General features: G+C 38.2%; 1 protein-coding gene across 1 annotated transcript; it reads left to right on the forward strand.

The window, feature by feature from the left end:
* Positions 1 to 594: 594 nt before the first annotated feature.
* Positions 595 to 11,372, forward strand: LOC139981233 (tectonic-like complex member MKS1). Its single transcript, XM_071993457.1, has 14 exons — positions 595 to 925; positions 1,716 to 1,837; positions 2,259 to 2,479; positions 3,177 to 3,274; positions 3,600 to 3,740; positions 4,641 to 4,683; positions 4,776 to 5,003; positions 5,798 to 5,903; positions 6,723 to 6,793; positions 7,531 to 7,714; positions 8,584 to 8,800; positions 9,537 to 9,596; positions 9,911 to 9,948; positions 11,210 to 11,372. Exons 1-14 carry the CDS (start codon positions 849 to 851, stop codon positions 11,272 to 11,274), a joined length of 1,671 nt encoding a protein of 556 aa, XP_071849558.1. The 5' UTR covers positions 595 to 848; the 3' UTR covers positions 11,275 to 11,372.
* Positions 11,373 to 13,280: the final 1,908 nt, after the last annotated feature.

Consider the following 13,280-nt stretch of genomic DNA (forward strand, 5'->3'; position numbering starts at 1 on the left):
ATTTGACTGTTTATAGGCATCAACGTAACTTGTACCGCATAGATGTTACATAATGATGTACGTGTGCACTACAAAATTTTGTATTAATAACATGGTCTGCCAGTGGAGGGAGGTCTCATCTCTCCCACCCTGATTTTTTTCTAGGTGGTAAATGCCCCAAAAATATATGTGGTTGCAATTGGTTTTGATAGCAATAATTCATACCAGTGCCCCCAATTATCTGAACACCTTCCCCTTCTTTTCATGGTCGATCGTGGGATCTATTCGGTATAAATTATAAAAGGGTTGGATAAACATGTACTAACTTCTATGGTAGTAGTCTTTCTGTCACAGTAAGGCGAGTTCCCTGAAATTTCCTTTCGAGTGTTTTTGGCAGTTATAGGTGTATTACCATTTGGTCACCCTCATGCGATCTTTCGGAGAGAAATTCAAAACATTGCACAATGCACATATTTCGGCACGATCAGTGTCTGGCATCTAGTAAATGTTGAGTCCTTCATGCCACTCAGCAACGCCCAAAACAAAATCTTGAATACTCTTGGCAGTTATCTTACATACGTTTAGCTCACTCTGGAGGTTGTCTATCATATATGTAGGCGTGGCTATGTACATGTTATAATCGACTGATTCTACTGGCTAGTTACCAATTATGGGCGCGGCCAAGTTGCCGTCGCTCTTGATCGGAATGAACGAAGGACTCAACATTTAGACAGCCAGAAATGTCAATCACTGCACTGATCACCAACACAAACACCTTGAACAAGTATGCCTAGGCCTAACCTTAATAATGATTCTTAAAGTATACTGAACGTGAAGCTGGCAATATTGAAAGTAACCCATGTGGAAAGATGTCAGAAGTCAAAACAGCTGACTTGGGGACTGGATACTACCGATCCAAGGATCCGATAAAAAACCTCAAAATAAAGTGAGTTTGCGTAACGTTAGGCCTAGTATTACTAGTATTAGGCATGTTAATAGTACTACGTTAGGCCTAGCCCTAACTGTTATGTTATGTATTATTAGCGCCTAGCCTTGGAGTCGGACTGCCGAAACTAAGCCCCCATCAGCGATCAGTCTACCAAGGGAATTGGAGGACTAGATTAATTTTATGCTTGAGTTTAACCTATTTGAGTGTAGGCCTGAACTGTCTCAGGTTAAGAATATGTTAGACTAACTTAGAGTACATTGTTAGTTTTGTTACAGATATGAGCTATCAAACTTGGTCACTATATGCCTATATCAATGCATTAAATTTAAGAAGTCTTTAGCTGTTTGCAATGGAATTAGTTTCTACTTCACAGCTATATGTAGATGATAATACTTATTACTACTTTAGGTATAGATTTACTTCTACAATATCCTACCACAACGGCTACTGGCCTTCAGTGAACAGAAGTCATGGCAACTACCAAGCTTGTATGTTACCTAATCTCAGTATACTAAGTGATAGTAATGTTTTCATGTCTTGTGCACTATTTACATTAATTCATATGCCTTTTGGTCCAAAAATACCGCACCCTCAGGCTGACTTTTGACAGTCGTTGAATGTAAAATTACTCAGTTTAGATGACGTCATTGAATATACTTAAAAGATTTGAAGCCAATCATTTTGCTCTCGGAAGGAAACCATAAAGAGGTTCTTTCTGTTTTTTTCCATTCTTGTTTTTTTTCTCCTTTAATGCAAGAATTCACAATATTTATATTGTTTTTCCCAGAGTCAATTTGAAGAAAGTGACTGGGTCAAGTCTAGTTCCAACTTTTTATAACCAGGATGACGATGGTGCTGGTACTAGTGCGATGGAGATGAGGCCTCTTGGAAGTAGACCTTCATTAAAAGGTTAGTTATTACAACTTTTGAGAAAAAAATGATCATTGTATTGCCTAGCAAATTGGAAGCACCCATTTCAAGTAATTTGGTATGGAATGCAGGTGGATGAATACATAATATTACAGGGAATAATTTATCCAGTGTCACCTCACAAGATGCTATGCAAATATAGTCACATTAAGTCTATCCAAAGATGTATAGAACATTTTTACACACAAACCATAGTATTTTATATGAGAAAAACTTTGGAGCCATCAAAACAACTTCCCAAAGCTTGAACATTTAAGTATTCCTGATTATTGCAAATATAACTTCATATGCACAATACAAGTTATTGATGATATGCCACAGAGGGAGGGTAAGAGGCTGGCACATTTTCCTTTCAACTATATATAATATCACAGATTAAAATGTCTTTGCTCCCAAACAGCTCCAGCTCCTCAAGAAGAGAAGGAAGAGTATACCTTCACCTGGCAGGAGAAGGTCTTTAGTCGGAGGGAGGTACAGATCTACTCAAATCCAGCCAACTGCTTTGGTCCGCAAGAAGAGAGACATCACCAAGATATACTCGCCTTGAAAGAGCAGGGCGGCAGAAAGACCAGAAGATTATTTTCCTATTTAGATTCCGATAGATTCACAAGTAATGATGAGGTTTGTACAGGGTTAGTGGCATATATTATGTAAAATTAAAATTTTTATCTGGTGCTAGTCGCCTTGACGATAGAAAGCTTCCTGAGAAACATACTTGAAATCATATATAATTCATTTTTTTTACTTTTTGTTGTTTTGTGTTTTCTTTTCTTTTGCGAGTTTGACTTGTAGCCACCAAAAAAAAACGACTCAGTTTTGACAGGCAGAAATATTCACATTGTATTTTATGAAACTGCTCACCTTAATATCTTGTTAGATAAGATAAGGTTGATTGAAGCAACATAATATGAAGAAAATTAGATGAAAATTTCTAAGCAGACAAAAAGGGGATCATATGTAAACTCTTCAACTTAGTATCTCCATATCATGATTTATGGTTAAAGATATGGTTGCTTGAAGTTGAGAAGATAGGTCTGTGGCCTTTTCAATTTTTTTTTTTAGCCAGGTAATCCCTTAGCTTCACTAGGAAAAGAGCTTTAGTGGATGATATATGTTTCATATCAAGTTGAATTCTGTGTGTAAATTGCCAGTCAACACCATTAACCCTTGGTTTAATGACATTAATCTGAAACATTATAAAAGCTATTAAGTATAATTAATTATGCAGAGTGTGACCCAAACCAAGTGGTGGATTAGACAAGCATCGTATTTGTTGTGTCATAACAAAACAAATTTCCGGAACTTTTCTTCTTTGCAGCAAATCCTTGCCACTAGTTCCCCCAATGAGACAGCCTCCTTCCTAACACAGAAGATGCAGAATGTTAGAAGACGCAAGTTAGGAGGACCGGGAGACAGGTGAGTTAACCAGGGTAGCACTTAATAAACCAGGATAGTATATGATGATCCAGTGTAGCATCTGGTGATCCAGGGTAGCATCTGGTGATCTAGGGTAGCATCTGGTGATCCAGGGTAGCATCTGGTGATCCAGGGTAGCATCTGGTGATCTAGGTAGCATATGATGATCCAGGGTAGCATCTGGTGATCCAGGGTAGCATCTGATGATCCAGGGTAGCATATGATGATCCAGGGTAGCATCTGGTGATCTAGGGTAGCATATGATGATCCAGGGTAGCATATGATGATGGGGGATAATTTTGTTGAATACTTTGCTCACTTTCAGAGGATACAGCGATGCCAATCGAAGGAGGAAAACGGATGTGGTCATTAAGGAGCCTTCAGAAGAACACGTCCGTAGTGCCCATGTCCTGGACACGCCCGAGGTTACCATGTACATAATGGCTGACCTAGGGAGCTTTGATGAGTGAGTTTAAATTTGAAGAAAAAAAGACATTATGAAACTCATGATAGTTTCCATAAATTGAAGTATTATCTGATGTCCATGGAATGTTTTTTTTGGGGGGGGGGGGGGGGGGGTGAGGGTTGAGGGAGAGATCTTTAGATGTTGGAATGTTATGTGTGTAACCCATGATTTGGAGCTACTGGCTTCCTACCATGACTGAAATATGATCATTTTGCTGTTCATACCAACAAAACAGGGGAGGTGACAATGCAGATGAAGGCCACTCATTTTAGTTGTTGTCCGTGATTACTAATATTCATTTTGCCATGACATACCTATACCCCCTCCCAACATACCAATACTTGCCATTTTGGACCCCCCACGTCCCTTTCTCATCTGTCCTTTTAATAGGCCCTGTCATGCTGGATATGTATATTTAACACAATTAATTGCAAGAATAAAATAGGGTATGTTTCATAGCTTAATATCTTAACTGTGGAAAAGAGCTAAGAGACTTCTGACAATTACCATTCCTAAAAGTTAAAGCTAAAAGTTTCTTTGCTCCTCTCAAGTTTGTGTCTTTAATTTCCCTGTTAGCATCCATCATTCATTTACTTATACAGCTTAAAATTGTACCTGATGCTTGATGTTAGATCTTCCAAAGACATGAACGAAATAAAAACAAATTTAAACATATTTACAGGTTTCTGGAGCTGTATGAACATATGAGTCATTAAAGAGAATGAAATGTACTGACTCTTCAAAATAATACATACATGTATATAATAATTCATTTAAAAAAAATCAAATTCTCCAATTTAAAGGGTCTTGCTTGAATGTGTGGTTATTGAAATATCTCAAATGTGTGAAATTAGTTTACAAGTTTTAACTCTTTTTTTTTCTGTCTTTCTTTTTCTTCAGAGAAGTGGCAGAAGAAGATGAACATATTTTATGTACCATAAAGGTCAGTCATCATGATGCTATGAAATGTTGATTTTTTTTCATTCTGTTTTGTTATCTCTTATCCTGCTAATACTTTTTCTCTTCGTTTGGCAGACCAATGGTCAAGGAGTGACCAGCTTGACCCCCGATCTGACCAGGCACAAAGACCCTTACATCATTGTCACGAACAATGCCCGTCGGGACTCCTTCCAGTACGAGTTGACCCTCGCATCTCAACCGATCAGCTGGAGGGAACAAGACAGAGAGAATAAAATGTACCAAGAACTTTACCAGAGACACTCTGAATATATCAAGACATTTGTGGGACAAGAGTTTGAGATGGTACGGTATGCAACTCTAGTTCTGTGTAGATTAGGTATTAAGGGAAGGGGCTGGGGAGAGAGAGGGTAGACAACATATGCAAGGATTTATCCGATGCGAAAGAGAATATAGTTTAGTCTCATCAAAACTGAAGAGTGTGGCTGGTTTATTTATTGTGTATAATTTTCCAGTGTATGAAAGTTATGTATGTCCTGGGTTGGAGTACATTACTAAGCTGATGTTGTTGGCCTGTAGTGTAACTTCAATATTTACTGAGAGCAGTATATAATTCATTTTATACTCGATTGATTTTGACTTACGTTGATGGCAGAGTAGTGCAGAAGTCATTTTATTATAGAGTCGAGTCAAGTCAGTTATCAGTGATTTTCAAGTCCAGTCGACATTGGCTCAAGTCACTGTTTAATCTCTGTCTGGAAGATAACTGACAAACTTGTTCGAAGTCACATCCCTTTTGAAATTTAGTGACCTGAGTTATCACTCGTTACAGCGCTAGTGTATGGTAAAGAAATGTAACACATGGATGTGATATCACTTACAATATATATATGTAAAACATATTGTTTCTTTCAGCACAATCATTGAGTATGCAATTCTTGTCTATGAAAAAAGTTAAAGATGACAGAGTAAATCATTTTAAACCAGAGTTGCAGATCTCATCCCCAAGTTTGGGTATATGACCGCTATGATGTCATCACAATGACTATCCAGATTTGAAGTACAAGAAGCCTTGAACTGTAATGACTCTATTGTTCCCATTTTATAAATTAAATATGAAATATAAATTACTTCCTCAGGTGCCAGCCAATATGTTGAGACTTCTAGTTCTGGGCGAAATTGTATCCGTGAAGAATTTCGAGTACGACAATCTCTACGTGCATTACTTCATAGAACTACCCAAAGGTGAGTCGCTCATTGTATATTATGAGATGTGAAATGACAAATGTAGGCATTCAAACGCCATTCAATGTAACGTTAGTTACATCACTAATATCAGGGAGCGAATTGATATACAGAAAATTAAGTAAGAGTAATATCAGGGAGTGAATTGATAATAATTACAAAAATTATGTATGAGAGGGAAACAAAGTCTGTCACAATTCAAACCAAATTATCAATGCTTGGCCAACTCAATCCCATCCTCTGAAAAGCAAGGCAAGTTTTCAATGGTCCTCCAAAATTTCTTAGGGAAAACCAAAAGCAGCTTTGGATGTCTATTTCTTTCTTAGCTGTTTGGAATAGTGCAATATGCCGGGGCGGGGGGGGGGGGGGGTGGTGAGGTGAAGGAAAGTGTCACAACCATGGAAAAGAGGGCACAAAATAGAGAAGTTTGAAAGTCAAGGGCTTCATATTAATAGAAAGTTTTGTAATACAGCGATAATATTTAAGGATAAAATGATATCAAAAACTTAAAGGGCCTGAAGTTTAGATCACTGAAGGATCTTATTCATTTTATTCTAGACTAATTGAAATCAGAAGAGGCTTAAATGAGACAGATGGACCGTAAAGTGGACAAAAGAAACAGCAAAAATAGTTTGGTGAAAGGGAGAGGGGAAGAGAGGATAAAGTGGTTAAGATCTCTTGTCTCTCTGTACATTACATGTCCACACGTGATCACTGCACTTTGATATCTACGACACGTGTGCTGTTTGTTGTGATTAGCTTTCGATCATTTCAATGTAGTCAGCATTTTACATGAAGTTTTTCATTTTATTCAAACAGAGTGGTCTGCAGACAGATCCCAAGAGATGGCTGGAGTCACCCAGACATGTAAAACAAAAGAAATTAACAGGGTGAGTAATCGTAAACATGTAGTCCCAAAACACAGTGTCAGGGTGATAGCTTTTCTTCTACCTCAGAGACTTTGTTAGTTGTATGTATGTATGTATGTATGTATGTATGTTTGTATGTATGTATGTATGTATGTATGTATGTATGTATGTATGTATGTATGTATGTATGTATGTATTTTAGATTCTCCTGCATGCAGGAACTCGCAAAGAAGCCTCATTGGCTTATCAAAGCGGCAAGCTGACCGAAGTCAGTCTCTTAGATTCATATTTAACGTCCATGATTATGAATTGTCAACTGTCAACAACTCTGCAACTGGACGACATCCATTAATCTTGGAGTGACTCAAAGTGGGGAGTTGTAAGATACTGTTGTTTGGTCTGACAGATTGAGGTGGACTCTCTCTATTTCGTATCGAATTTTTTTTTTTGTCCTTCTTGCCCTTCTCTAACTCCTCATTGATGGCTAATTCAGGTTCTGAGGACATAATTTTCACCCCCATATTTTCCTGGGCCCACTAATTGACCCTGGGTCCCTAGGCTGTCCTCCTAACACCATCCCCCCCCCCCCTGCCTCTCAACAGGCCTGCCTTACCTTCTCTTTCCATCATCCCTTTGCAGAAGCAAATTCTCAATGCATTCAATGTTTAAATTTTGGGTCAGCAAAAAAATAGTAATCATAACTTTTTGTGTATTGTGATATGTTAGTATTAAAGCTTTGCTGTAATTGTTTTCGTCAGGAGAATGTTGCCTACTTGAGTCACCCTTTTGAAGTTGAGATGTTCTACAAGCCAGATGAAATAGAAGAGAATGAGGAGAGATTGCCACAATGGCCACAGATATTTGTAGAAGTATTGTCAATAGATTCCTGGCAGAGGTACAGGACAGAGGGTTATGGGTACATCACCGTACCAAGTACACCTGGCAAGTACAAAAGTGTATCTATATTAAAATATTTTCAATAGATTCCGAGGTACATGACAGAGGGTTCTGAGAATGTCACAATATCAAGTTTGCCTGACAAGTACTACATTATATTGACTCGAGTACTATAAGATACAACAACAGTAGCCAACCACTGCAGAAGTTTGGCTTTAATCAGAGTCATTGTAAATTGAAATCGCAATAATTTGATTATCTTCACTGACCAAACTCAAAAAGTCATAATTTATTACCTTGTGTGAAACTTCACTGCATCTGTTATTGCATTGCAAAATACTACATGAAATAGTTAAATTGCTATGTAAGTGCAAAGGTGCATAGCAATTTATGTGCACACGAATCATAGTTGTTTAGTGCTACACAAAATTTGAATACTAAATGAGTCACTGAAATTTATTGTAAAAAATTCTTGAATAGAGCCCAAAAAAAAGAAGATAACTTTAGTCAGATAAGTCTTATGTTTGGTTGCTTGTTTGATCAAATGTGGCAAGTATTACTCAAAATAACAATAATAGCTTTAAACTATTAATAATAACTGATTCATCGTCAGATTCTACATCAGTGTTGTCACCACCAAACACATTCACATAATCTATATATCCAACATGCAAGAGGCTCAGTGAAGATGTTCAACTTGTCTTCTTTATTTGAAAGGAATCATACCTAGTCAAAGTAAAGAATTCTGTCATCTGCAAATCATGCGATTTTTAGTGTCGATTGAAATTTGAAGATTTATCAAAGTCGACACATAAAGTTGCTTCAGGGCATACGATAAATATATGACCCTGACTACATGGTCAGGTACAGGGACTTTCCTTTCCATTTTATTTCATTCTTTCTTATTGTTCTAGGTACACATCACCTGGACATTCAAACCTGGCGACCTCTCGGACGAAGCTCGTACGAAAATCTCCGGCGTTTCTTCATTGGGGGATCGCCAGAGTTGGAGGACCCCACCTACGTCTCAGTTCCGATCACCCACGACGGACCGGTTCTCAGCCGTTTTGGGTTTCGGACAGAAACTACAGGAATGGTTTCGCTGAAGCTGCATGTCATGCAACAGAGCAGGTTTGTCAACAATCTCCAGAGTTGCTGTTTAAAGGAGATGCAGTTTAGCTCCATGCCACCAAGAAAAGTCTTGGCCTGATTTGGTAGATAACATGTTTCAAGGGTTCCTTCATATGCTATAGCTGAAGACTTGATCAGTTCTAAACAGGACGTCAAAGAGCCACTCGTGTTTGTGTAGTTAGTATTTTGGATTTCCAAGAGGGGAAAACTATGATGTCACTCTTAACGACCTTGCAAAATTGTGAGGGGATCACAAAGTCGGCAATGACTGTAACGTGGATTGCAAAGTCAGTAGTTACTATTACGGTTAGATTTGTCCAACACTGCAGCATACAGAAAAGTTGAACTCAAAGCCAAAGTGAATTAATCAGGTTGCATATTAGGAGTCTATGCATGCTATCTTCTACAATACCACCCATTATTTCCTTTAGTGAAACATCTCATACTGTAGTTCTTATCTCCTAGTAACAGCATCACATCACTGATTGACAAAATGGCCGACAGTGTTATTTCCCTTTGAGATAGTTGAAGAATTTGATCTACTAATCTCATTTCAGACATTTCCCTAAATATTTATATATAAAGATTCCAAGGCTTCCTGGTACATAATCAAAATATGTCTTGGTCATCTAGTTCAAGAATATGTGGTCATAGTCGTTCTTACCTGCCGTTAAAAATGCTTGAAAGTCACGATGGAACGATTTCAGAGATAATTTTTTCTTTGTTCTTACAACAGGATTTTTATGGAGAAATCTGCATCAAGAAGGACAGTGGGTTCATTGATTGACAGATTAGGGTGAGTTAAACTCATTAGTATTTCTCTTATTTCCCTTAATATTGAATGCCAAAAGGTTCCCCAGATATACGATGATGATGATCTGAAAGATACGTCTATAATGTATAAATTGATATACTCTTTAAGAACAGTCGTCCAAGATAGAGCATGAACACCATAACCAAGCCACTTGATCCACTTTCAACCCCAGGTCCCCCTACATCAAGTCTGTGACTGTTATGTCCTCCACGGAAGGGTGACGGGGGGGGGGGGGTGTGAGATGTCAATGACAATGTTTAGTCTAACGGTTATTTCTCCTTTTTACTTTACTGTAGGGGTCTAACAATGCAAGCATCGGTGCAAAATGTTTTAGGTAAGTTAAATGCTTTATTTCATGTTTGTTGCTAGTAACATCCACTTATTTAAGGGGAAGTTCATGGAAATGAGGTGGGGAGGGACCGAGGGAAAGAGGTCTGATTGAGGTCAATAAACAATTGTATGAGATTAGTAGCATTGTAAACAGTTGGTTCCAATCACATCATATTTTTCCAGTTGGTCAGTTACATTTAAACAATGTGTCTCATGATTTTGTATTCATGTCACAAATGAAGCTGTTAGTCTTCAGAAAGCATGCACATTTTCAATCAGTAATACACTTAGCCTATCCTTTTGGACTTAGACTACTTTTCATACAAAAAAACTTGAGGGGGGAGAGGGAATGTTATTTTCATGAACTTATGTGGTCCAAGTAAGGATTTAACTGTCCAGTTTATCTCTCGGGGAGACAGGTACTACTGAATCCCATCGAGTATGCAATAGGTCGTTACATAAGTATTTTGGGTTAAGCTGGTGGTGTGTGAATAGGGTTACCGTATTTTATCTGAAGAAAGGATGACAACTTTTAGTCTAGTGACCTCTGGAAGGATGGATAAGATCCGCACTTTGCCTACCATTTGTGTGAAAAATCATTTGATTTTGAAGCATACCTACATGTAAATGCTGACTGAGTTGAAAGTAAAATCTTCAATCTCAAATGTAAGATTGGTAGGGTTGATAGAATGTTACCGTTGACAATTTGCCTTTCTAGATGGCCAAATCACAATGCATAATTATATATTCATGTATAATGTATGTATAATGTACTCAATAGAACTTTGAACTACCTAAAACTAATCAAACATGTGGTAACCCCAGTGGGAAAAGTGTGTTTGGAACAGTTACCAGATTCATGAAACAGTTTTATGGATTGGATGGAAATGGTGATCTGGTTCAGGTATTTAACAGTTGGATGGCATTGGTAGAGTTTAGATATGAACAAAATAGTTTTTCCAATGGTTATTACACCTTGAGTAGTAGTATCAGTGTCATTATATTTTTCCAAACATTGTAAAATTTAGAAAATAAAGTAAACTTTTACCAATTGTTAAATATATCCACCCATTTCAAAATTCACAAATGAATTTTGTTCTGATTTATGGATTTCACTTTTTCTATATTCTCAACGTTTTGAATGTACATGATATGTTACGTTCTTAAATGCTTTGAATGGAAACTTGTTGAAGGAGACAAGTTTATGTAAAATGCTCTACAACCAACTTGACAGAGGTCTTCTGTTTTTCTTGTCCATTTTCCAGAACTATTTCAGAGAGCTCGTAAGAGGATGCAAAATGCCCGTCAAACTTTATCTACCGTCCAGTGATAGAAATGAGATGAATCTCGGTCATCAAGGTATTCCATGGAACTGTCCTTGACATAATAGCAGCTGAAATGAAGGCCACCCAGACCAAAGTCAGTCAGTCAGAAGAAAAAACAGTTTTCTAACCAACATTACCAAACATTTCAGTTCTTTCCCTTACTTATTGTCTTGAAGCAAATCCTGAAGCAAATGGAAAATTATATGAGTATTTGACGTTAGAATCATATTGACTAGAAGTAAAAATTCACCTTGATACTTCAAATAAAAACTATTTATATATTTGTCTGTTATTGAAAAGGAATTATTAAACACAAATATTGTGATTTTGCCCCAAGAGTTACATAGTCAGCTGTGTTTTACCAGGATGCATATTGCATCTGAGGATGTTATTGATTTATTAATAGTGACTTTGTTTCCTTGATAATCAACCCATGCCGACCTTTGGTACTTTTCTAGTTGTTATGGAAACTATTGGTATTGCATGATTCGAATTACAGGGATCACGGGTACCTCCGACACAAGCACCTGCTTGAATCTTTCTGTGAAAATCAACTTTCTGTCAGATGGTTCATCAGTGGAGATCATTTCAATTTAGGGTTCTCCTCTGATACAGTTTTAAACACCTTTGAAAGAAGATACCTCAAACAAGCAAGGAAACATCTTGTGCAATTTTTATCCCAGATTTTAATTTTTATTTCCTGATCCGGTTACTAATCTTCTTGTCTTTCATAGTATTGTAACACCTTGAATTTATGGACCTTCATTTAAGAGTCCTTTTTTGGTATTCTGCCCTCACTTACCTTGATATGGGTTATGCTCTTTCAAATATCTTTTACATTATTTATTAGTTGTCAAGTGGGATGATAAAAATAACCTGCCTCTTCTATGTGCCATGCGAGAGGATGACAGGAATATTGCCAAGAAAAATTCAAAGGATTGGAAATTATTTTATTTTTTTACAGAATGCTTCACCTCATTATGCTTAGTTCATAGAGTCATCTAGTTTGGACTACAGCAAACTTTGAGTTATTACATAGTGAGTGTAGTAGAATGATGGGCTCAATAGGGGAGGAAAAGAATTTTAAACATTTGGAGTAGAGTCGAACATGTTGTGGTTGATTGGGTTTGGGAAATTTCTACGTTAGACAGGTTAGGCTTCCCGCAATGTGCCAAATCTCACTTTGCTGTCATTACATTCAATGAATTTTTAAGAAATTTACTCTAAGCACAGGTAGCATTATGGCCAACAATGTCTTAGGTCAAGCAGATTAGATTGGATCTAAATGGCAAAAGGTTGCTCTTATATGTGACATTCTCCTCTTAACGTATCAATGTTACCTTAACAACTGAAAGGAAAAGCTTGACTTTGAATTCTTCAATTTAATATTTAAATTATTGTTGTAAACTTGATATGTTTTTGATATTTGAGATGGGGAGGGGGAGAGAGGGGGAAGGGGAGAGATGGGGAGGGGGAGAGAGGGGGAAGGGGAGAAATGGGGAGGGGGAGAGAGGGGGAAGGGGAGAGATGGGGAGGGGGAGAGAGGGGGAAGGGGAGAGATGGGGAAGGGGAGAGATGGGGAGGGGGAGAGAGGGGGAAGGGGAGAGATGGGGAGGGGGAGAGAGGGGGAGGGGGAGAGATGGGGAGGGGGAGAGAGGGGGAAGGGGAGAGATGGGGAGGGGGAGAGAGGGGGAAGGGGAGAGATGGGGAGGGGGAGAGAGGGGGAAGGGGAGAGATGGGGAGGGGGAGAGAGGGGGAAGGGGAGAGATGGGGAGGGGGAGAGAGGGGGAAGGGGAGAGATGGGGAGGGGGAGAGAGGGGGAAGGGGAGAGATGGGGAGGGGGAGAGAGGGGGAAGGGGAGAGATGGGGAGGGGGAAGGGAGACTTGGTCATATTTATTTATACCGTGCTGATGGACATGAATTTAAAAGTAAGCTTAAATCAAATGTCAGAATTGTAGCATTTACTCATTTTACTGCCATTGTTAGAAAAAAGTATAACTTTTATATCAC

Source organism: Apostichopus japonicus, chromosome 15 (assembly GCF_037975245.1).
Source record: "Apostichopus japonicus isolate 1M-3 chromosome 15, ASM3797524v1, whole genome shotgun sequence".
In the NCBI taxonomy this organism is placed as follows: Eukaryota; Metazoa; Echinodermata; class Holothuroidea; order Aspidochirotida; family Stichopodidae; genus Apostichopus; species Apostichopus japonicus.

Bases quoted from the DNA above. Each gene is read 5' to 3' on its own strand.
- LOC139981233 (XM_071993457.1), top strand. From the start codon at position 849: ATGTCAGAAGTCAAAACAGCTGACTTGGGGACTGGATACTACCGATCC. The intron at 926-1,715 runs GTGAGTTTGCGT...TGTTTTTCCCAG, and splicing joins ATAAAAAACCTCAAAATAAA to AGTCAATTTGAAGAAAGTGA. The intron at 2,480-3,176 runs GTTTGTACAGGG...TCTTCTTTGCAG, and splicing joins GATTCACAAGTAATGATGAG to CAAATCCTTGCCACTAGTTC.